The sequence below is a fragment of the Pangasianodon hypophthalmus genome, chromosome 8 (genome assembly GCF_027358585.1).
Source record: "Pangasianodon hypophthalmus isolate fPanHyp1 chromosome 8, fPanHyp1.pri, whole genome shotgun sequence".
In the NCBI taxonomy this organism is placed as follows: domain Eukaryota; kingdom Metazoa; phylum Chordata; class Actinopteri; order Siluriformes; family Pangasiidae; genus Pangasianodon; species Pangasianodon hypophthalmus.
The window spans coordinates 4549133-4573933 of NC_069717.1; the positions used below are offsets into that span (position 1 = coordinate 4549133).

General features: G+C 40.2%; 1 protein-coding gene across 5 annotated transcripts; it reads left to right on the forward strand.

The window, feature by feature from the left end:
• Window positions 1-1871: 1871 nt before the first annotated feature.
• Window positions 1872-24641, forward strand: comta (catechol-O-methyltransferase a). Of its 5 annotated transcripts, none has more exons than XM_034306461.2 (6): window positions 1872-2083; window positions 6409-6636; window positions 20855-20972; window positions 21594-21787; window positions 22740-22871; window positions 23594-24641. In XM_034306461.2, the coding sequence occupies exons 2-6, from the start codon at window positions 6469-6471 to the stop codon at window positions 23771-23773; spliced, it is 792 nt and encodes a 263-aa protein (XP_034162352.1). In that variant the 5' UTR covers window positions 1872-2083; window positions 6409-6468; the 3' UTR covers window positions 23774-24641. The 5 variants fall into 5 exon arrangements, with proteins under 5 accessions (XP_034162352.1, XP_053092142.1, XP_026783799.3 ...); XM_053236167.1 differs by having other exon boundaries at window positions 6468-6636; XM_026927998.3 differs by lacking the exons at window positions 1872-2083; window positions 20855-20972; window positions 21594-21787; window positions 22740-22871; window positions 23594-24641 and adding exons at window positions 4176-4332; window positions 7515-7632; window positions 8308-8501; window positions 9457-9588; window positions 10660-11465.
• The last annotated feature ends 160 nt before the right edge of the window (window positions 24642-24801 follow it).

A 24801-nucleotide genomic window follows, 5' to 3' on the forward strand; every position in this document is an offset into this window, starting at 1 on the left:
TAGATAATGATGATATAAGAGGAATAAAACACTTTGGAACCTGGTGTTATTGGAAAATGATCAGCTTCAGTGTGATAAATCACCAAGAGTAACTTGCATCACACAAACCTCGTCACTGATGTGATTATTTTCCTATGACAGCATGCCCCAAAGTGTTTTATTGCTGAGCTTGTCCACCCCACCAACCAGCAAAAAAAGTCTTGCTGTCACACACATTTATGTGTGCATGTGTGTGTGTTTAGATGCATTAAATGAAGTGTTCTCTATTTAGTGTGAATTTGTGTTAAGGTTTAATTGATTGTGTCAGTTTTTATGAGGTTTTCATTATTGTATATTTTCTATATTGTTTATTTTTAAACGTCTTTACATTATATTTACATTAAATGCAATTGATATATTTATATTTGTTGTGAAATAAATTGCCCAACCTCATTTTGCTCTGAATTAACTTGAGTGTGGGTGTTAAGGTGTGTCTGGGTGCCAGGCAGTTTTGCTGTGCCACATGTGTATGTTTGAAACTATGTTCCTTGGAAGGTGAAATGATATGAAGATCTTTGTATGTAGTGTTCAAATCTTGTGACTGGTCAGGACTTGTCAAAATAGTTCTGGTGTGTTGGTGTTATTAGCTGTTTTTCCACTGAAGAACTGAAATCAAGAAACATAGCACTGAAAATTAAGTCCAGGATCTTTAGTACAGGAATCTAAGGAAATTAAGCTTAGGGCTTTTAGCTCAGGAATTTTAGTCCAAGAACTTTAACTTAGGAACTTTAGCCCAGGAATTTAAGTCCAGGAATGTAAATCCAGGAGCCTTAGGCCAGAAACTTTAGCTGAGATATTTATGTTCGGGAACTTATGCCAGGAACTTAAGCTCAGGACCTTTATACCAGGAACTTAAGTCCAGAGATATATGTCCAGGAACTTAAGCTCAGGGCCTTTAGTCCAGGAACTTAAAGCCCACAACCTTTAGTTCAGGAACTTAAGCTCAGGATCTTTACTGCAGAAACTTAAGTCCAGGACCTTTATCCCATCTATTTAAGTGCAGGAATTTATCCCAGGAAGTTTAGACCCAGGACTTTTATTAGCCAGCAAACCACCAAAAGGAGCTCTAGCACAGGCACTTTACTGTTGCACTGATGTGGTTCCTGAGGTAACATTAGTCTTAAGTCCAGGAATTTTACCCAGAGAACTTAACCTAGAAATTGTAGTTCAGAAAATTTAGCCCAGGAGCTTTGGTATAAGAACCACAGCCCAATTCAGAAACCCAGAATATACAAAACGGAGCTGGTTTAGATAGTGAAGCCCTGCTGTTTATTAGGCTACTATAAAGGAGATTTTATGGAAAAGAAAAGTAGGCAAATGATCTTTTAAAGAATGCTTTTGTTCAAATGTTTCTAAGTGAATAATGAGCAACAGAAAATGCAACCAGTTGTATGTTTACATGAAAGACAAAGGCTGTCTTTACTCCTTTCTGATTTTAATAATGATGCAACACATCTGTAATGCTGTAAGTACCGTATTCTGAACCAAAACAAGGCTTTTACACTTGTGTACAGAAGCAGGAAAGAAGTCCTCAGAGCTCAGGCTGGGGATTTGAGGAGAAGAACATGCCTGAGCTCCAGTGTTCAGTGCTTTAGGCTTGCTACACTGCTTTCACCTTTGTAATGGGGGGCTAGGGGTGGGAAGAGTATGAAAGAAAGGCAAACACAGAGAGCGAGAGGGGTGGATTGTGGCGTGATTGGCTAAAGGGGATTACACACTCAGTCCGGTTGGCCGAGGCTTAACCCTTTCTCCTATACCGTTCCTATGGGTGTGTATGAGTATAAAAGAGGGAGGGAGTATATATTTATGTGTATACATACCTACATATGCCTGTGTGTGTGTGTATAGACCATGTATATGGTGTGTTGTGTATATATAGGGTGTATTCAGCATGCCTCATGCTTCAGTTTGACCTGTAGCTGCACAAATCAAATGAAGAGGGAAAGAAAATGAGGAGTGGCTTCTCAGTTAGAAGTGGTTGAGCAGAAAGGCACTGGAAACGAGCAGGGACGTGATCTGTGCATGTGTTCATCTCCAGGAGGAAGTAAGACTTTCTACTTAAAATTCGATTTGGCATGATTTTGCACTGCCTTTCCTGTAAATTGCAAAGAAGTGTAGTAGCTGTTTTTTTTTTTCATATGCATGTGTGAACGTGTGTGTGTGTGTGTGTGTGTGTGTGTTTAAGTCATGTTTGTACATGAGTGTATGAGCGTTTGCATTCACAGTTCTTACCACCTCCTTCCTCAACACCACACTGCTGATCTGTTTTACAGCTTTTATGCATGACTCGCAGAGTCGTCTGCTTTTTCCCACAGCTCCATCTGTGTGTGTAAATGTGCAGGCGTGAGTGTGAATAGCTCGGTACTGTGGCCTTGCCGAGGCCCAAGAGCTGAACAGCAGTGTGCAGTGAAATATTTATGTGACCCGGTGCTCAGAATGCAGATCAGCTGACACGTCGCTCCTTGGCAGGTCTGCAGATCGATGAGACCTACTTCATTAGTGTGTGCGAGGGAGGACGCTTAAAAGAGTTCTCTGCCTGCCAGAGCCTTCTGCTGGGCCTAGAGACTAATTATAATATCTTTAACTAAACCTGTGATGGCACTGAACTTCTGCCTGCTCTCAACACAACACAAGCCTCCACTGCTGCCATTTTGCATAAACCATAAAGCCATTAATCCTATCAGACTGTTTAAACAAGTGGGCCACACAGATATGGCTGATTATGATTTATATTAATGCCCTCATTCTAATACAATTGTTTCAATTATTGTTGTAACAGTGTACATAATACAAAGCTAATAATAAAGAGATAAAAAAATGTGGTTATTTAGCAAAGAAAGCATATACTTGTATATATTGTCAAGTTTTCTGTTAGGAGATGTTTATTTTATATCTATTTATGGAAGGAGGCTCCAGTGTCAGTGCTTTGTAACAGTCAGTACATTTTCCACCACTAGAAGGTCTTCAGGACTTTGTGCTTCCCATTTTCTCAGTCACATAACAGGTTGTGTGTTTTTTTTGCCTTATTAACTTCCAGAGAGAGAAATGAGAGGCTCGTAAGGGAACGACTGTTTATAGGTGCTATAAGTGATAAACAGGAGCTAACTTGTCTCACAGACATTACACAACATTAAATGTAACGACAAATGGATAAAAATCACAACGTCATTCATTAATAAAATTAATATTGCAATTGTTGGCAAAACACTGTAGTATAAGAGGAGTAAAGCACTTCAGGACATGCTGTTATTGGAAAATAATCCACTTTGTGTCAAGTTGTGTCACATCAGTCTGTCAAGGATTATTTCCCAAGTATTTTATTCCTCGTTTATCTTTGAGAAGCTGATCTGCTTGATGCAAATTGTGTCCTGTCTTGCACTAAAACTCATGGTCATGTCTCCACAGAAAACTGAAAGTGAAAACCTGAGCTACACAATAAACCCTTTCCTGTATGAGTCTAAACACTGTGCCAAATCTGTTAAGTGTGTTTTTTCTGTTATGGGGATTGAAACGAAAAGGAAAGCAGACACAGTAATCACCTTCCTTTTATTTCACCATTTATAACTCCATGATTTTAATGTAATAAATGTTGTTTCCTAGTATTGGATTTTGGCAGGCCAGAACTGTATTTACAATCAGTTTGAGGCCTTGAATATAAAATATGCTCTCAGATGTCAGACATTTAAAATATATCTAATTATTAACTATAGAAGAAGATGGAGCAGTGTTGCTGTTTGCAAAGCTGATTAGCTTCTGGCAACGTTAGTGTGTGGAGACAGATGTTACATTTCCAGCACTGCATATAGTACTCAGTAGTCAGCAGCCACTGAAGAGTGCTAGCCATTTCCTTATCACACTGAAGCAGAAAGTGTGTGTCAGAACGAGAGTGTTGTTTGCCAGTCCCTCCCACTGTAAGACCAGGAGTCAAATTCTTAATCTCTTTCTTCTCTCTACTCTTGCTAACACACAAATCTTAAATCTCATTGCAGTAATCGATATCCACTGCAATTATTTGCACATGCATTACTCAGCAAAAAAAAAAAAAGAAAAAAAGACACAACTATAAAACTGCACTGCAGCTTGTACGTGCTTTGTAACACCTGGACATTTTGCAAGCCAGGTTGAGTAATATCTCAGGATCAAAAGTCAATAGACCACAGGCTCTTTTAGTCAACAAGCAAATCAACACTGTCTACATTCAAACACTAATGCTGCTGCTAACAAATAAGTAAAGCTTAGTAAGAGTATCCAGTAAAATAATAAGTAAAGCCTAGAGCATCCAGATTAGCACTGGTAAGTAATCCGAAATAGATTTGTTTGTGAATTTCTGGTATTTTATGACATAGATAAAAGTATGTCACATAGCTAAAAAACAGTCGTAGCTCCATCTTAAAGCTGGAATTACTTTCACTCAGACTTAGTTTGAAGATAAAGTTGTACATTAGTGATTCAGACCATAAGATTATCTACTATTTTATGGAACTATATATATACAAATGGGATTACTGAGACAAATACTGTTTTAAGATTTCCTTGTTTGTTAGAGAGATAAGCCGTGTAGCTCTGGAGCAAAATTAAAGACATAAATGTCATATATTAAACATGGAGTATGGAAAAAAGTGTCATTTTGGTCTATTATGATCCTCCACGTCTGCAAAGGTGCAGGTTCTTTATCAGTATCTACAGGGTGTCCCAAAAGTCTCCATACATAGGGGAAATTAACACTTTTCAGATTGCCTTTAAGAATGCCTTTGAAAAAAGAAGAACATATTGAAATCATTCTCGTAGCTGGATCAGGAATCTGTCGCAAGGTTACCAGGAAACATGGCAAGCACATCACACACGACACTGTCGCCAAACTTATTAACAAATTCAAAAAGACTGGAAGTGTTGCGCACCAACCAGGAAGGCACAACCAACATGGTGCTGGCATACATAGTCCCCTATATATGGAGACTTTTGGGACACCCTGTAGATCAGGGGACATCATTTTGGCAGACCGTGGACCTGATGCAGACACAGCGAAGTATTTCAGCAGACCAAACCAGAAAAATACCGTGGTAGCTGAGCAACTCTCGTATTAAAAACATGAACCAGCTTGGTTTCTGTAGCAGATCGTCTGTTGTTTATCCAGTCATATTTATGTAAATTATTTAGCTGAAGGCAGCTCATCAGACCAGAGACTAGCTACAGGGTTAGACGCATTATGTGAGTCATTTTATTTACCCTCTCTGGTCTAATTAGCAGACTGATGACTGATGGCTTGACTGAAAAGTCAACAATGAAAACAGAATGGGCAAAGAAGTATGTGTTTCCAGGCATACGGCTCTAGTCAAAAGTTGTAATGTGAAACACCACTACAAGACAAAACAGTGTAAATTGTTATTATTTTGTCTTTTGGGAAACATGTAAATATCTTATGTAGCTTCTGAAGGGCAGTACTAAATGAAAAAAAAAAATCTTCAAAAAAGTAGTAACAATTTACACAGATCATCCTGTTCAAAAGTTTACATCCCCCTGGCTCTTAATGTAGTGTTTTGCTTTCTTGAGCATCAGTGAATGTTTGCACCTTTTGTAATAGTTGTGTTTGAGTCCCTCAGTTGTCCTCAGTGTGAAAAGATGGATCTCAACATCATATAGCCATCACTGACAAGGGATCAGATATGCAGTAGATGCTGGAAAAGCAAAGAATGTGCAGGACCTGGAGGATTTTTCTGAAGAACAGTGGGCAGTTTAACTGCTCAGGCCAAACAAGGGACTCATGAACAACTACCACAAAACGTAAAAACAGTCGTTGATCATCCACGTAACAACACAAAAGCATTAAGAATCAAGCGTATGTAAACTTTTGAACCGGTTCATTTGTGTAAATTCAGTTATTATTTTGTCTCGTGGACTATATGTAAACAACTGCTGTGTGAAATAGTTTATTCAGGGCAGTACTAAATAAAAAACAAGATGCAATTTTTATGATACCTCTTATTGTTTTTTAAAATTATTAACATTTTGCAGATTTTGCAAGGCATATGTGTACTTATAACCCCAACTGTACCTACAAAGCCCTCCCGCTATGGAACAGCCTTCCGGACTCAAACACACATTCAATCTTTACGTTTAGGTTGGAAACCTCTTTGGTTAGTCAGGCATTTTGTTAAATAGCTTCACTCTTTCGTAAAGGTGGGATTCATGGGCAGAGAGTGTTTTGGTAAATTGGGATGTTTGGAAGCTGTTGCTCTCATGCTACCACTCAGGATTGCTGATGCTGCAGTTTGAGTATGAATCTGTCAAATATGAGTTACTGATCTTCACCTTTATTTCTTCATTCTCCTTGTCTCTGTTTTTCCGGATCTCTGTCTCCTACTCTATCAGCCTCTTCCTCTATCCTAGTCTCTTAGTTTCTCTCTCATTTCCTCTTTTCTCTCTCTCAGAATGGAGTGCTGCCTGCTGACGGTGGGTGCCATTTCTGCAGCTCTCCTTTTTGTCCTCTTTTATTGGCTCGTGCCAGCTGTGCAGCGTAATGCCATGTGGGCATTAATATGGCATGACTTCATCACCGAGCGACTGCACGATACGTTCACCCGCTCCACACGGCCTCAGGTGCCATGCTATGTTTTCATTTCTGACCTTCATGCAGATGTGATATTTAAGGGACTCTTTTTCATTTAAGGGACATTCACACACAGCACTTTTGGGGGAATGTTTGATACTTTTCACATTCAGAGTTTTCTCGCTGCTATTTTTATTTGTTAGTCTGAAGAATTCTGTGTACAGGTACATAATGCATTGTGTTTTAACTGAATTCTCTGAATAATGTATTTTTACATTTGTCGAAGGACTTGGAGAGTCCAAAATAGCGTCTAACTCTCATATACACCAAGAATCCCATTTAATTATTCCAATGCATTCTGTTATCATTCTTTTCCATTCTTCGGTTCCATCCCATTCCACTCCATTCAATATAATTCCAGCCAGCTAAATTATTCTATACCAGTCAGTTCCAATCCTTTGTGCAATTCCAGGAAATGTAATTCACTTCCATTCCATTCCATTCCATCCCATTTTATTATTCCATTCCATTCTGTTCAATATAATTCACTTCCATTCTTCTGTTCCATCCCATCCCATCCCATCCCATTCAGTATAATTCCACCCATTATTTCCAATTATTCCATTTCAGTCAATTCCATTCCTTTATCCAATTCCAGTCAAAATCATTCCATTCCATTCTTCCATTTCTTTCCATACCATCCCATTGCATTCCATCTCATCTCATCACATTGTATCATATCCCAACCCATTCTTTTCCATTCAGTATCATTCCCATCACCATTATTTTTTATTTCCATCCCATTTCATGTAACTTCATTATCCCATCCCATTTCATTCCATTTAATAGCTCTACCCAATAGCTTTAGCCATGCAGGAGTTTAAGTCTGACCTCGTAACTTTCTGAATTCTTTATTATGTAATTGCAGCGCATGCTGAAGGCAGTGCAGAAGAATGCCACTAAAGGAAGTCCTGAGAGCGTCATCTCCGCCATTGACTACTTCTGCAAGCACTCGGAATGGGCCATGAATGTGGGTGATGAGAAAGGTGAACACATCTACCCTTCCCTCTATTGTATCTCTGCCTATTCCTCTCTCTCACACACACACACACACACACACACATTATTAACTCAGCTACTGTTTCCCTCCTGTCGGTTTCATGTCTCAACATCCATCCGTCACTCTGTTTCCTGCTCTTGAGTGAAAGTCCTTGGGGCTTATGAACGTGACGTGATGGCGTTCATCTGTCTACTGGGTCAATGGGTTTTCCACATCGCTACACACACACACACACACACACACACAAAGAGAGAGAGAGAGAGAGAGAGCGAGAGAGAGAGAGAGAGAGAGAGAGAGAGAGAGAGAGAGAGAGAGATGTAAACTGTGCTTTTATTATTTGTCTGATGCAATGAAATTCAGTCATGAGAGATATGAGCACTTGAAAATAAGGTAGCAGTCACTTCTCCTTCCTTTCATTCCTTTCTTCCTTTCTTCCTTCCTTCCCTACTCCGTACCCGTAGGGCCCAGCAGGAATGAGCTATAAGCTCATACACTCAGTAAGGACCCATTTAGGATTCAGCTGATTAATAATCAATGGTGCAGACCTGACTGGCGGTTAAATGATGCAGAAAGACCATTAATGATGTTTCGATTGTGCCATTCACCACTCAATTGCATCTGTTAATGATCTTTCAGTGTAGCTGTCACTGTGTGTGTTCAGGCTCCATTTTGGATTCAGTGGTGACTGAGGTGAACCCCAGCACGGTTCTGGAGCTGGGTACGTACTGTGGGTATTCCACAGTGAGGATCGCCCGTCTGCTGTCCCCCGGCACCAAATTCATCACGCTGGAGTTTAACCCGGCTAACGTCACCGTCGCCAGGCAGATCATTGCCCATGCTGGCATACAGGACAAGGTGTGTGTGTGTGTGAGTGTGTGTGTGTGTGTGTGAGAGAGAAAGAGAGACTTCTAGTTAATGTGAAATTCTCTGTAGTTATTATCCTTAATTATTCCACAATGCTTTTTAATGCTTGATTCATAGATGATGATGATTAATTTTCTGTAACAGCAGCTCTGACAGTAGTTCCAGATGCAAGGCAAATCACAGGTTTATGTTATGTATGGCAGACATACTACATAAACAGATAAATAAAGAAAAAATGGGTGTAATCTCTGATAAAGTAAAGTTTTCTGTAAGGAGATGTTTATTTAGCATTTTTGGAAGGAGTCTCCAGTGTCAGTGATTTGTAGCAGTCAGAAGTAAAACTGTTTTCGACACTGGATAGTCTTTTGGATGGAGGACTTTTTGCAGTTCGTGGTTTTTTTTTGTTTTATTAGCTTAAAAAGAAAGAAAAAATAAAGGTTAAGGAGGGAAGACAGTTGATAGCGGTTATAAGTAATAACAGGAACTAACTTGTTTTGTGGTGGTTCCACAACATTCGATAACATAACGATAATTGGAAAGAAAGTATGGCAAAATTTCTGTGTTTAAAAAAATAAACACCTCAATGCCATACAGTTATAGGGAAATAATCAACTTTGGGGTGATAAGAATAAATCTGTAAGCACACTGTTTCCTATGATTGTTTAATATTATTATTATTATTATTATTATTATTATTATTATTATTTTCCTACTAAAAACTCACCCCGAGTGTTTTATTCCTTACATAAAGCACAGTTGTATTATGGATTAGGAATTCATTAGGAATCTGGCATGTTTTATGGTCTTGTAAAATTTTTAATTAGTGCCTAAACAAGATTAAGATTTGGGATTGAAATGTCACATGGAACTGCATTGTAGATGGTCTTAGCATAAATAATAAAGAAGGGATGTTTGTTGGATATTTATTTCCGCTTGCTTTTTCCAGGTGACTGTAGTAGAGGGCTCATCGGGTGATTTGATCCCCCAAATGAAGGAGCGTTTCGGCATCACAACGTTTGATTTCATCTTTCTTGACCACTGGAAGGACCGATACCTCCCTGACATTAAGCTGTTTGAGGTAAGTGTCACGTGCACACATCCTTATTTGTTTGTGCACACCTGTTTTGTGTTCCCCTAATTAGCTTCCCTATTTTAGTTCTGTGTTTTCCCTCCTTAGTTGTGAAGCATTGTGTGTATTGTCTGTAATGTTGCCGTTATGTTATGTTGTATGTGCAACGTGAGCGGGTTTTGTTTTTATGCTGAGTTTTCTTTTCCTGCCTTGCCTTACCTTGCCTCAGTCTAGTCCTTTGTATTAGTTGTTCTAGGTTTTTGGTTCTTTTCCTGTTTTTTTTTTTCATTTTTAGTTTTTTTATTATTAAGTACTTCTGCACTCGCATCCGACTCCCTGGATTTCATGACAGTAAGAGACATATATTAAACATACACCATGGTCACCCAGAAGCTCTAGACCGTCCACATTTTACTCTAATCCAGATCCTGATTGCAATCAGACATGATAATCAGCATTATTCCAACGACCAGCATGTCCAGAAGTCTTTTATAACTCTTACGGTACAGCAATTTGCCAATACTGGCATTTTTTTATTTACTAAAGAACGACATATCATACTCTTTATCTGTTTACTGTCACATTTAATATTGGTGAATGTCCACGAAACAAGTTAGGTCCTTTTATAACTTGCATTATAGCAGCTATAAACATTCTTTCCCTCACCATCCTCTCTCTTTCCTCTCTCCTGATGAAAAAACAAAGACAAAAAAAAAAACAAAACCCACAGCTTGTTGTTATCCTGAAGAATTTCCAGTGTTGGAAAACCTAAAGTTACATCATTACATCTGACAATTACAAAGTGCTGATACTGGAGACTTCTTCCAAAAATGCTAATTGAACATCTCGTAGAACTTTTCAAAATCTGTTCCTGTGTTAGCAGTTACTATAGAAACAAGAGTGTTAATATAAACCTGTGATTTGCCTTGCAGCTAGAACTACTGTCAGGGCTGCTGATATCAAGGAATGGATTTATTGGTGTTATGGTCAGAAAAAAAAACCTGTGTAATGCAGGACTGGACTTTGTAATGCAGAACTTAGCAATACTGCAGTACTGAAAAGTTTTTTGCATCTTTATAGGAGTGCGGTTTGCTCAGGAAGGGCTCTGTGCTGCTGGCAGACAATGTGATTTGTCCCGGAGCGCCGGAATACCTGGAGTATGTGAGGAATAGTCCTCGCTATGAGAACAGATACTATCCCGCCCACCTGGAGTACACCAAAGTGGAGGATGGACTGGAAAAGTCAGTCTTCTTGGGATAAAAAATAAGTTGTTTCCAACAACAACAACAACAACTACAGCAGCAACAACACTGATCTGCAATCAATTACCATCCTGGTGTAGGGAATATAAATATGAACCAGTTTAAATCAGTGTACTGGTCTCAGTATTAACTAAAAATACAACTGCATTGATTTATAGGTGTGTGTTTAGGGAAAAGTCAGGCGAATGATTTCGTGAGTGTCTTGGTATAAGATAGTCATGTTGTTATCATACAGCCACCTTTTTTTTATCATTAGTATCATATTATTTAGAAATGTTATTAAATGGCACTGTGTGAGGTTAACACAAGATTAACACCCTTCCCTACAATTAAAATCAAAACCTCAATCTCAGTGTATTGCATCCAAACTTTCCTACACTCAGCTCCAGAATTATTGGCACCCTTGTTAAAGATGGGTAAAATGTTATGGCAAAAAATATATCTGTTTCTGATAAGTTCTCACCTAGATATGTTAGATTTGTACCTAAATTTGTACCTAATAACTACTACTGCTGTAATCATAAACACTGTCCTGTGCTAAAACACACCATCATGTCTCCATAGAAAGGTTTTGAAAGTGAAAACCTGAGCTACACAATAAACCCTTTGTCATATGAGTCTAAACACTGTGCCAAATCTGTAAAGTGTGGGTTTTTTTTTTAGTTATGGGGATTGAAACAAAAAGGAAAGCAGACACAGTAATCACCTCCCACTTTATTTCTCCATTTTTATGTTAAATACAAACAAATGTTGTTTCCTATTGTTGGATTTTGGCAGGCCAGAACTGTAATTACAACCAGTTTAAAGCCTTGAACATAAAATATGCTCTCAGATCTCAGACATTTAAAATATATCTAATTATTAACTATAGAAGAAGATGGAGCAGTGTTGCTCTTTGCAAAGCTGATTAGCTTCTGGCAACGTTAGTGTGTGGAGACAGATGTTACATTTCCAGCACTGCATATAGGACTCAGTCGTCAGCAGCCACTGAAGAGTGCTAGCCATTTCCTTATCACACCTTTACTGAAGCAGAAAGTGTGTGTCAGAATGACACAGCGTTGTTTGCCAGTCCTACACACCGTAAGACCAGGAGTCAAATTCTCATTCTTATTATATATAACTTTAAGCATGCGCACTCACAGCATTAATCCAACAACTGGTGCCCTTCTCTAAACTGTCCAGACGACAACACACAGAACCAGAACCAAAATTCCATGTTATCATGTTATTCCATGACATCACATCTTCCCCCATTTAAAAGTAAATCACTTTCCTTGGAATGCTTTACTTCTATTAACTTTCTCTTATGCCAAAAATAACATATTTTCAGAACAATAACACAACAATTCCATTACGACTGTGCATTTTTACAATCAACTTTTTTTTTTCAAACTACTTCTCCAGTCCTTAAACCATTCAACAAATTTCAATAAGCCTTTCAAGAGGCCCAGCAGTGTGTCTTGGTCTGCAATACTTCCCAGAAGAAACAGTGACCCCTTTTGTCAGATCTGAGTCTGTATGAGCCACAGAACTGTAGTCAGCTTGTTCACTAGCGGAAATGTCAGACACCCCTTGGTCATTTGGTTGCAAATCGGCTTCTTGAATTGTCACTTGTGGTCTCAAGTCCACTCGGTTCCTTCTCAGAGTTGCACCATGCTCTGTCTGGATCTCATATGAACCTGGAACCTGGAACCAGTTCAACCTTGTTGTGACCATGTGCCTGTTGCATGGTTTAGGATACGAACTTTATCTCCAGGCTTGAGTTTTTGTAGCTTTTTACTTTCTTGTTGTAATGCCATTTTTGTTTGTCTTTATGTTTTTGTTTTGTGGCTTTGATTTTGTTTGCTCCTGCAGGTGTTAACATGTCCTGAAGGATAGGTAGGTCAGTGCGTAACCGTTGACCCAGCAGCATTTGAGCTGGGGACAACTCATTTTGCAAAGGAGCACTCCTGTAAATCATAAGACTACTGTGGGAGTCCACCTTTCGTTCATGATTCTTGTTCATGAAAGCCTTCACAATCTTTACAGAACTCTCTGCTAGCCCATTGGACCTAGGGCAGTTTGGGCTTGAAGGGGTGTGTTGAAATCCCCACTCTTCAGCAAAAGAACTGAACTCCCTACTGGAGAATTGAAGGCCATTATCAGAAAACACTTCGCAGGGAACTCCATGTCTTGCAAAGCCTGTCCTTAGAAAAGCAATGACAGCTTGGCTGGATGTCACCTGAAGTGTTGCAACCTCTGGATAGTTGGAGAAATAATCAGTAACTACAATGTGCCTCTTACCATTGCAGTCAAACAAGTCTACTTTGTCCTTCTGGCATTTGCGATCAGGCACTGGATAAAGCATGAGCGGCTCTGCTTGTTGCTTAGACCTGTATGTGAGACATATTTCGCATGAGGCTGTAGTCTGTCATGGTTTATCCTTGGCCAGTACATTACCTCATGAGCTCTGCGTTTACATTTCTGCTCTCCTAAATGTCGCTCATGAATTTTCCTCAGCACTTGTTTGCGCATCGTTGCTGGGATGACAAACTTGTTTCCTTTGAAGATAGTGTCATTCACTACTGAAAGCTCAGCTCAGCATTTCCAGTAATCTTGGATTTTCTTTGGACAGTGGCTTTTATTTTCTGGCCAACCTTTCAGTATGATCTCTTTGAGTTCTATCATTGTTCTATCCAGCTCACAGTTGCTTTTCTTATTTGCTCTGTTCTCTCTTGAGACACAGGAAGTGAGGTTACGACCATGACAACCTACGCTTGCATGTTTGCACTTTTCTCATTGTTTGAACCTTCATGCTTGTAGACAGCCTGAGAGAGTGTATCTGCTGCGAACATGAATTTTCCAGGTGTGTAGATAATTTTGACATCATATTTTTGGAGTCTGATGAGCATGCGTTGGATTCTCATGGGACAGTCATTTAAGGCCTTGGACATTATGGACACTAGTGGCTTATGATCTATTTCCTCTTCAAAGGTCTGTCCATATACATACTGATGAAATCTTTCACAGGCATATGTACTAGCCAGAAGTTTCTTCTCAATTTGTGCATAGCTAGATTCTACACTTGTCAAGGCTTGTGATGCGTAGGCTACTGGCTGCCAACTCTCACCATGATGCTGCTACAGCACCGCACCTAGGCCATATCGTGAGGCATCTGCTAAGATCCTAGTGCTCTTGTGCGGGTCATAATATCTGAGCACTGCCTCTTCTGTAATGATGCGCTTCAGATTTTGAAAGCATGCCTCCTGCTCATGAGACCACACCCACTCATTCTTTTGCTCTAGGAGACATCTGAGTGGAGCAGAATGTGTTGACAGCTGGGGAACAAATTTGGCCAGCTATGTGACCATTCCAAGGAATTTTCTCGCTTCCTCTTTATTTTGAGGCCGTTCCATGTTGAGTGTTGCTGAAGTTTTTCTTGGGTCTGGCCTAATGCCTTCCTCAGGCAGAACATCTCCAGTGAAAGTTAAGCTCTTGACTGCAAACTCACATTTCTCTCTGTTCAATTTTAGACTGGACTGTCTTGTTAGCTGCAGGACCTGCCTCATTTGTGCATCCTTCAAAAACATCTTCGTACTCCTCCATGAGTGAGGTTTCATCTGTTTCAACCTGTGGTGTCACTACAAACACTCTCCTTACCAAGTCAAGTTTTTCACGTGTTCAGTCCTAAAACTGGCAGGATGTTCTCTTCCACAATCAGTATCTGTGTTTTTAAACAGCTGTCCCTTGTGTTTCAGAGTCACCAGGCAGCTCCCCTTGACAGGGCCATTCTCACCTGTGTATCCTATTACTTTTATTTTTGGTGGATGTTAGGGTTAGGGTTTTGCTTTTGACTTTGAGGGTTTTGTAGTCAGCCATGGACAAGAGGTTAACTTGTGTGCCAGTATCTAATTTGAATGGAATTATTGTCTAGTTTACAGTCAGTGGTACAATCCAGTCAACTTTGTCTGGTCTGTACAGAATCAACAAAGAATTCCTCTGGCTGTTCTTTAGCTGTACTTTTTTCTTTGCAACGTCACCTTTGCAACAATTTGCAAAATGATTATTTTTTTCCACAGCTGTTGCAGATTTTTCTATAAGGTGGACGTGATCTTGGCATGAGTGTGCCTCTACATCTGCCACATTTACTTTTTTGAGTTTTCACCATTTGCTACTTTTGCTTTGTGGACTGTTTTGTGCGCTGCTCCTCTCTTTTTATAGCATGCACAGCAGCATCATCTCTATGCAGTTCCTTGGCTGGTACATGAGCTTTTCAGCAGCTCTACCCATATTGACAGCTTTCTCCAGTGTCAGAGATGGTTCACTATTCGGTATCTCACTACTGAAACTCTTAAATCTCCAAATTCACAAGTCTTACTCAGTGTGCGCAGTTCAGGAAGGTACTGCTCAAAACTCACTCCTTGTTTCTTGTCAGCAGATAAAAATTTATATCTCTCAAAAGTGAGATTCTTGCTTGGCACAAAGTATTCCTCAAATTTTGCCATAACAACAGTTTGTGTTAAATTTGCATCGTCGAGTTGAAAACTATTACAAATGTCCAGTGCATCTTCACCCATTACATACAAAAAGATGGATGCTTTTCATCTTATCCTGCAACTTGCAACAAGACAGATGTTGAATCTCTGCTTGAAACATTTCCACTTATCAGCAAGATTACTGCTGAGCTGCATAGGTGATGGTGAACGAACTGATGACTGTCGTTCATGAATGAAATCAAGGAACTGATAACTGTCGTTCGTAAATGAAATGATGAACGAAATGATGAACTGGTAACCGTGGTTCATGAAGAACCACATGAAGGAACTGATAATTGTCGTTCGTGAACGAAATGAAGGAACTGGGTGAACGAACGAGGGTCTGCTGATTCACTGATGTCGGCTCGGCTGATATATGCATGTCGTTCACCGCCATTCAACAAGAAGAGAAAGATGGCGGAACAGTGCATTTGAAAAGTGTGTAGCACTAAGACAAGGCTTATGTGTTGTTGTTGTGTTGTTCATAGTATAATCAGCTATACACAAATCTGTAAAAATGACTGATAGCTATTTTTTACTGTCAGACTGCTGCTGCCACCATCCATATATCCATATATATATTCTTACTTCACTTTTTTTAATCCCTTCATATTTTTTTATGTATATATTTTTCTTATATTTACTATTTTTCTTTATATTTTTCTTTGTATTTTTTTATGTATATATTTTTCTTTATATTTAATATTTTTCTATATTTTCTTATTTTTACGTTGGAACAGTTGTATAAAGCGTTTCACTGCAAGTCGTACTGTGTATGGTTATACATGTGAAAAATAAAATTTGAATTTGAATTTTTTAATTTTTTAAAATTATTGTAGCACTGAAAATGACTTCATACACCTGTGTAAATTTTTTTTTTTTCAAATTACATTCGTATCCTCATTCGTGACCACTCTCTCAAAACCAGCCTGTACTGACTGAAATGTCTTTCTTGAGAATAAATTCACCAGACCTTCTCTTTTTTAAAATGGATGTATTGAATGAATGAAACAATGACTTACTCATAATATCTAAAAAGACACTCACTGGCGCCACCTGCTGCTGTAATGACGTAACTTACGGAAAGGGTCACTGGACCAATCAGTGAACGAATCTGAACGAATGTTGTTGGTGAACTGAATCAAAAGTTTCGAGTCACTGTGACGAATCGAAATTACCACCAATACCTTTATTATACATGACTTTAAGCACGCGCACACACAGCGTTAATCCAACAACTGGTGCCCTTCTCTAATCTGTCCGGTCGGCAACACACAGAACCGGAACTAAAATTACAAGTTATCAGGCATTACACCACACTCAAGGAAAAAAAAAAACCAAAGACAGTAACTATAAAACTGCCCTGCAGCTTGTACGTGGTTTTGTCTACTCTGCTCTGCTCTGTTCTGGATATATATATATATTTTTTTTTTTGCCAACATTTACGTACGTGGACTTGCCAGGTTAAGCAATACCTCAGTATCAAAGTTCAATAAACCACAGACTCATTTAGTCAAACAAAACAACACGGTCTACATTCAGCCACTAATGCTGCTGCTAGCAGATAAGTAAAGCTTAGAGCATCCAGTTTAGCTCTGGTAAGTAATCTTTAATAGATTTGATTGTTATTTTCTGGTGTTTTATGATACATTGTGATCTATTAAAGTATAATAAAAGTATGTCACAGAGCTAAAAACAGCCTTAGCTCCATCTTAAAGCTGGAATTACTTTCACTCAGACTTAGTTTGAAGATAAAGTTGTACATTAGTGATTCAGACCGTAAGATTATCTACTATTTTATGGAACTATTTATTTACTAATGGGATTAGTGAGCCAAATACTGTATTAAGACTTCCTTGTTTGTTAGAGAGATGAGCCTTGTAGCTCTGGAGCAAAATTAATAAATAATTAGGCAGACTGTGGACCTGATGTTGACCTGAGCAAAGTGTTTCAGCAGACCAAATCAGAAAAATACTGTTAAAAACTGGCTGTAGCTCAACAACTCTAGCTTTAAAAACATGAACCAGCTTGGTTTCTGTAGCAGATCCTCTGTTGTTTATCCAGTCATATTTATGTAAATTATTTAGCTGAAGGCAGCTCATCAGACCAGAGACTAGCTACAGGGTTAGACGCATTATGTGAGTCATTTTATTTTCCCTCTCTGGTCTGATTAGCAGACTGAAGACTGATGGCTTGTTGAAAGAAAGTCGACGACAAAAACAGAATGGGCAAAGAAGTATGTGTTTCCAGGCATACGGCTCTAGTCAAAAGTCGTAACATGAAGCACCACTACAAGACAAAACATATCCACTTCAAATTTCCTTATTTATAACATTAATGGTTAAGCATTAAAAGATAGGACAGAGCTTTTACCTACAAAGCCCTCTAGCTATGGAACAGCCTTAGGATCTCAGATGCACATTCAGCCTTTACGTTTAGGTTGGAAACCTCTTTGGTTAGTCAGGCATTTTGTTAAATAGCTTTACTCTTTCGTAAAGGTGGGATTCATGGGCAGAGAGTGTTTTGGTAAATTGGGATGTTTGGAAGCTGTTCTCATGCTACCACTCATGTTTGTTGATGCTGGAGTTCGAGTATGAATCTGTCAAATATGAGTTACTGATCTTCACCTTTATTTCTTCATTCTTGTTGTCTCTTTTTTCTGGATCTCTGTCTTCCACTCTATCAGCCTCTTCCTCTATCCTAGTCTCTTAGTTCCTCACTTCTCCTGTCCTCTCTCTCAGAATGGAGTGCTGCCTGCTGACAGTCTGTGCCGTTTCTGCAGCTCTCCTTTTTGTCCTCTTTTATTGGCTCGTGCCAGCTGTGCAGCGTAATGCCATATGGGTATTAATATGGCATGTCTTCATCACCGAGCGACTGCGTGACACATTCACCCGCTCCACACGCCCTCAGGTGACATGCTTTGTTTTTCATTTTTGACCTTCATGCAGACATGATATTTAAGGGACTCTTTTTCACTCAAGGGACATTGTCACGATGCAGGTACGGATACAAGTGAGGGTATTCAATGCTTTATTAGAAATGCCAAACAAACAAACAAAACATCATCCAGAGGCAATGTTGAAATTAAGGCAAGGGTCAGGTAATGAACAAACAGCCTGAACTAGGGCAGGCAAGAGCAAGACCAGAAAACCAGAAACAAGATCAAAACAAGAAAGACAATCAGTAAACAACAGCTTGGTGTAGACTGGTACAGAAACACAGAGTGTATACTTCGCAGTGAGTGAGTGGGATGAGAGTCGTTAAGTACTGTGAGTGTGGCTGTGATGTTGAGTCCAGGTGTGAGTGATCAGTAATCTAGTGAATGTGATTGTGAGAGAGTCTGTGGTGGTTGGCTGTTGTGCTCCTTGGTGGGCATGTTTGTAGGCCGCACTGTCTAGAGCTCCCTGTTACCAATGTCATAGTTCCTCTTGGCAGGGGACAGCTTCTTAGAAAAGAAGGTCACTTAGTGGACCTTGGGCTTTTCTCCATACCGCTGTGAGAGAACGGCCTGACACACGTTTCTGAGGCTTATACCTCCACTGTAAGGGTTTGGAGGGGTCTGGGTGTTTTACTATGGGTGCTGGGGTGAAAGCTTCCTTGGGTCACTAGAACACTTGGTCTGCTGAGGGTTTCCACTGCAACCTTTTGGTTCCCTTTTTTAGTAGGGCAGTTAGTGGAGATGGTATGATGCTGAAGCCCTGGATGAAGCATTGATAGAAGTTGGCGAAGCCCAAAAAACACTGCAACTCCTTTACTGTGGTGGGCACTGGCCAGTTTGTGACCGCTGCGACCTTATCCTGGTCCATGAGCACCCCCTCTGGCCCTATGATGTATCCCAGGAAAGCCACTTTGTGCACATGGAACTCACACTTTTCTCCTTTTACATAGAGTTGATGTTCTAGGAGTTGAGACAGTACCTTCTTGATGAACTTTCCCAACATCTCCTGTAAGACGTCATTAATAAGGCACTGAAAGACTGCTGCCAGTGAAGATAGCCCAAATGGCATTACACAGTGCTCAATGTGGCCAGAGGTGGTGCTGAAGTCTGTCTTCCACTCTTCTCCTTCATGGATACGCACAAGGTTTTAGGTGCTTCACAGATTGAGTTTGATGAATATTTTCTCTCTAGTAGTGGTTCCAGAGTTGCCGGGACCAGAGGCAGGGGATAACGATACTTGATGGTAACTTGATTGGGCCCGCGATAGGAGACACTTGGCATGGCAGTGTGCTGACCAGCACATGATCTCTTGCACCTTCCAGGAGATCTGGCGGTTGTGGGTCTACATTCATGGGAAACTCAGCCCTACCGGGAACTTGGTCGTGACAGTGACAAGGAGAGAGATGCGCTCTTGTTGCATGGCGCCAAGGGTGATAGGTTCTGTACAGTGGGTGAATGAACCCCATCCAGTGGACGTAAGGGCAGCTGGAACTTTTTTGCGAGGGTTCGGTTGATGAAGTTCCCAACCGCGCCATAGTCGATCAGAACTGGAATGGTAGAGACATTTCCTGAGTGTGTGATCTGAACTGGCAGAACAAAATTGGGGTGAGAAAGGAAACGGACTGGACTCACTGTGGTGGAGCGAGATGGGGAGGGTGCTCACCTGTGGAACCTTGAAGGAGGGCTGCGAGGAGCACTGCACAACCTGTCGTTGAGGACTGCCGCAGTAGCAGCATAATTTCTACTTATGGGGGCCTTTGGCATTCCACAATGCTTTATCTGGGTGAGTTGCATGGGTTCAATGGCCTGGATTTCCGGGACTGGGGTGACGGTTACCTTCGCAACTCTTCTGTTCTTGATCAGGGTGTCTCGGCGAATGCACATGTCAATGAAGGAGTCGAGCTTAACCTGGTCATCGTGGCGTGGCAGTTCAGTGAGTAATTCCTCGTTGAGCCCTTGACAATAGGCGACCTTGAGTACTGGCTCATTCCAGCCTCTACTTGCTGCTAACGTGAAAACCGATATATTCAGCAGCACTCTGGGTGCCTTGTTTCAGGGTGAGGAGTCGCTCTCCAGTCTCCTTGCCCTCAGGAGAATGGTTGAACACTGTTTGGAAAAGCTGTAGGAATCCTACACAGGAGATGGTGTGCTCTCCTCCTTACCCATGCTAGCGCCTTGTCGGTGAGCAGATCGATGAACTGGGTGATTTTGGTACGGTCCGGGACCCCTTCTTGACCAACGAAGTAGAGTGAACATTGGAGCATGAAACCATTGCAGCCAGCAGGGTCGCCAGCATACTTCTCGGGACAGGCAATGAAGGAGGACCCTGACAGAGAGGCAGCTGGCGGTGGGGTTTGCATAGCTGGAGCTGTGGCTCGGAGCTGTGCTAGCTGTTCCTTGAACATGTTTATCTGCCACTGCTGCTGTCCGATGAAGCGGCCCTGTGCCGTGAGCATTCCATTCAGTTTAAGAGTTTAATAGCACTACCCCAATAGCTTTAGCCATGCAGGAGTTTAAATCTGACCTTGTACCTTTCTGAATTCTTTATTGTGTAATTGCAGCGCATGCTGAAGGCAGTGCAGAAGAACGCCACTAAAGGAAATCCTGAGAGTGTCATCTCCGCCATTGACTACTTCTGCAAGCACTCAGAATGGGCCATGAATGTGGGTGATGAGAAAGGTGAACACATCTACCCTTCCCTCTATTGTACCTCTGTACCTCCCCTATTCCTCTCTCTTTCTCATCATTAACTCAGCTATTGTTTCCCTCCTGTTGGTTTCATGTCTCTCCTCCCCATCCATCCCTCACTCTGTTTCCTACTCTTGAGTGAAAGTCCTTGGGGCTCATAAACGTGGTGTGATGGCATTCGCCTGCCTGCTGGGTCCATGATTTCTCCACATGGCTACAAACACACACACACACAGAGAGTTGTAAACTGTACTTTTGTTATTTGTCTGATGCAATGAAATTCAGTTGTGAGAGATATGAGCACATGACAATAACGCAGCAGTCACTCCTATTCCTTCCTTCCCTCCCTCCCTTTCTTTCCTTCCTTCCTTCCCTACTCCGTACCCGTAGGGCCCAGCAGGAATGAGCTACAAGCTCATACAATCAATAAGGACCCATTTAGGATTCAGCTGATTAATAATCAATGGTGCAGACCTGACTGGCGGTTAAATGATGCAGAAAGACCATTAATGATGTTTCGATTGTGCCATTCACCACTCAACTGCATCTGTTAATGATCTTTCAGTGTAGCTGTCACTGTGTGTGTGTGTGTGTGTGTGTGTGTGTGTTCAGGCTCCATTTTGGATTCAGTGGTGACTGAGGTGAACCCCAGCACGGTTCTGGAGCTGGGTACGTACTGTGGGTATTCCACAGTGAGGATCGCCCGTCTGCTGTCCCCCGGCACCAAATTCATCACGCTGGAGTTTAACCCGGCTAATGTCACCGTCGCCAGGCAGATCATTGCCCATGCTGGCCTACAAGACAAGGTGTGTGTGTGTGAGTGTGTGAGAGAGAGAGAGACTGCTAATCAATGTGAAATTCTCTTTTTGCTTTTGAATGCTTAACTCACAGATGATGTTGATTAATTTTGAGTAACAGCAGCTCTGACAGTAGTTCCAGATGCAAGGCAAATCACAGGTTTACATTAATGCACTTGTTCTGTTATTGTTTGTATAGTAACAGTTCATTCACAGGGACATGTATGGCAGACATACTACATAAACAAATAAAGAAACGGGTGTAATCACTGATAAAGTAAAGTTTTCTGTAAGGAGATGTTTATTTAGCATTTTTGGAAGGAGTCTCCAGTGTCAGTGATTTGTAGCAGTCAGAAGTAAAACTGTTTTCGACACTGGATAGTCTTTTGGATGGAGGACTTTTTGCAGTTCGTGGTTTCTTTTTGTTTTATTAGCTTAAAAAGAAAGAAAAAATAAAGGTTAAGGAGGGAAGACAGTTGATAGCGGTTATAAGTAATAACAGGAACTAACTTGTTTTGTGGTGGTTCCACAACATTCAGTAACATAACGATAATTGGAAAGAAAGTATGACATGTTCTTTAATTAATATTAAAAATGTCAGTGTCGGCAAAATTTCTGTGGAAAAAAAAAAAACACCTCAATGCCAGTTATAGGGAATTAATCAACTTTGGGGTGGTAAGAATAAATCTGTAAGCACACCGTTACCTATGATGGTTTAATATTATTATTAATATTATTATTTTCCTACTAAAAATTATTATTCCTTACATAAAGCACAGTTGTATTATGGATTAGGAATTCATTAGGAATCTGGCATGTTTTATGGTCTTGTAAAATTGTTTTGTAAAAAACAAAATTGAGATTTGGGATTGAAGTGTCACATGGAACTGCATTGTAGATGGTCTTAGCCATCTAAAGAAGGGATGTTTGTTGGATATTTATTTCCGCTTGCTTTTTCCAGGTGACTGTAGTAGAGGGCTCTTCGGGTGATTTGATCCCCCAAATGAAGGAGCGTTTCGGCATCACAACGTTTGATTTCATCTTTCTTGACCACTGGAAGGACCGATACCTCCCTGACATTAAGCTGTTTGAGGTAAAAGACATATTAAACATACACCATGGTCACCCAGAAGCTCTAGACCGTCCACATTTTACTCTAATCCAGATCCTGATTGCAATCACACATGATAATCAGCATTATTCCAATGACCAGCATGTCCAGAAGTCTTTTATTCCTCTTACAGCACAACAATTTGCCAATACTGGCATTTTTTTATTTAAAGAACAACACATCATACTCTTTATCTGTTTACTGTCACATTTAATATTGGTGAATGTAACAAGTTAGGCCCTGTTATAACTTGCATTATAGCAGCTATAAACATTCTTTCCCTCACCATCGGATTTATTGGTGTTCTGGTCTTTTTCCTCTCTCCAAAATTCACAGCCTGTTGTATTATTAAGAAACTCCACAGTCCTGAAGAATTTCCAGTGTTGGAAAACCTAAAGTTGCAGCTTTACCTCTGACTATTACAAAGCACTGACACTGGAGACTCCTTACAAAAATGCTAATTGAACATCTCATAGAAATTTTCAAAATCTGTTCCTGTGTTAGCAGTTACTATAGAAATAAGAGTGTTAATATAAACCTGTGATTTGCCTTGCAGCTAGAACTACTGTCAGGGCTGCTGATATCAAGGAATGGATTTATTGGTGTTATGGTCAGAAAAAAAAACCTGTGTAATGCAGGACTGGACTTTGTAATGCAGAACTTAGCAATACTGCAGTACTGAAAAGTTTTTTGCATCTTTATAGGAGTGCGGTTTGCTCAGGAAGGGCTCTGTGCTGCTGGCAGACAATGTGATTTGTCCCGGAGCGCCGGAATACCTGGAGTATGTGAGGAATAGCCCTCGCTATGAGAACAGATACTATCCCGCCCACCTGGAGTACACCAAAGTGGAGGATGGACTGGAAAAGTCAGTCTTCTTGGGATAAAAAAATAAGTTGTTTCCAACAACAACAACAACAACAACAACTACAGCAGCAACACTGATCTGCAATCAATTACCATCCTGGTGTAGGGAATATAAATATGAACCAGTTTAAATCAGTGTACTGGTCTCAGTATTAACTAAAAATACAACTGCATTGATTTATAGGTGTGTGTTTAGGGAAAAGTCAGGCGAATGATTTCGTGAGTGTCTTAGTCATGTTATTATCATACAGCCTCCTTTTTTTTTTTTATCATTAGTATCATATTATTTAGAAATGTTATTAAATGGCACTGTGTGAGGTTAACACAAGATTAACACCCTTCCCTACAATTAAAATCAAAACCTCAATCTCAGTGTATTGCATCCAAACTTTCCTACACTCAGCTCCAGAATTATTGGCACCCTTGTTAAAAATGGGTAAAATGTTATGCCGAACAATATATCTGTTTGTGATAAGGTCTCACCTTCATATGTTAAATTTGTACCTAATCACTACTACTGCTGTAATCATAAACACTGTCATGTGCTTATCCTGGGATACAGGATACTCACCGAACATGCTTTCAAGACACTTAGCACTGTTTGACTTTATAATACACAGCTGTAGACGAGTAATAATTATATTATCCGGTGTCAGCCAGAAGAGGACGGGTTCCTTTTTGAGTCTGGTTCCTCTCCAGGTTTCTTCCTCATGTCATCTCAAAGCTTTTTGCTGCTGGCGCCTCATTAGGGGTCTAAATCTACATCCAGATTTCTGTAGCTAATGTGTGACATTGTGTATTGAAAATGTATTTTTGTCTCTACAGTTATGAGTGTCAGCTTTCTAATGATTGTAAGCTGTCTAAAGACAATAAAAATATGAATATCCATCTGCTCTGAATATTAGAAAGTTATTAGAAATTGCAGTTGTGCAATTACACGTAAAAAAAAAAAGGCACCTGTAGTTATTTTTCAGGTTATTTTTTAAAGACCAGACTACATAATAATATAACATGAGCAACTTGGGTTAATTACACACACACACACACA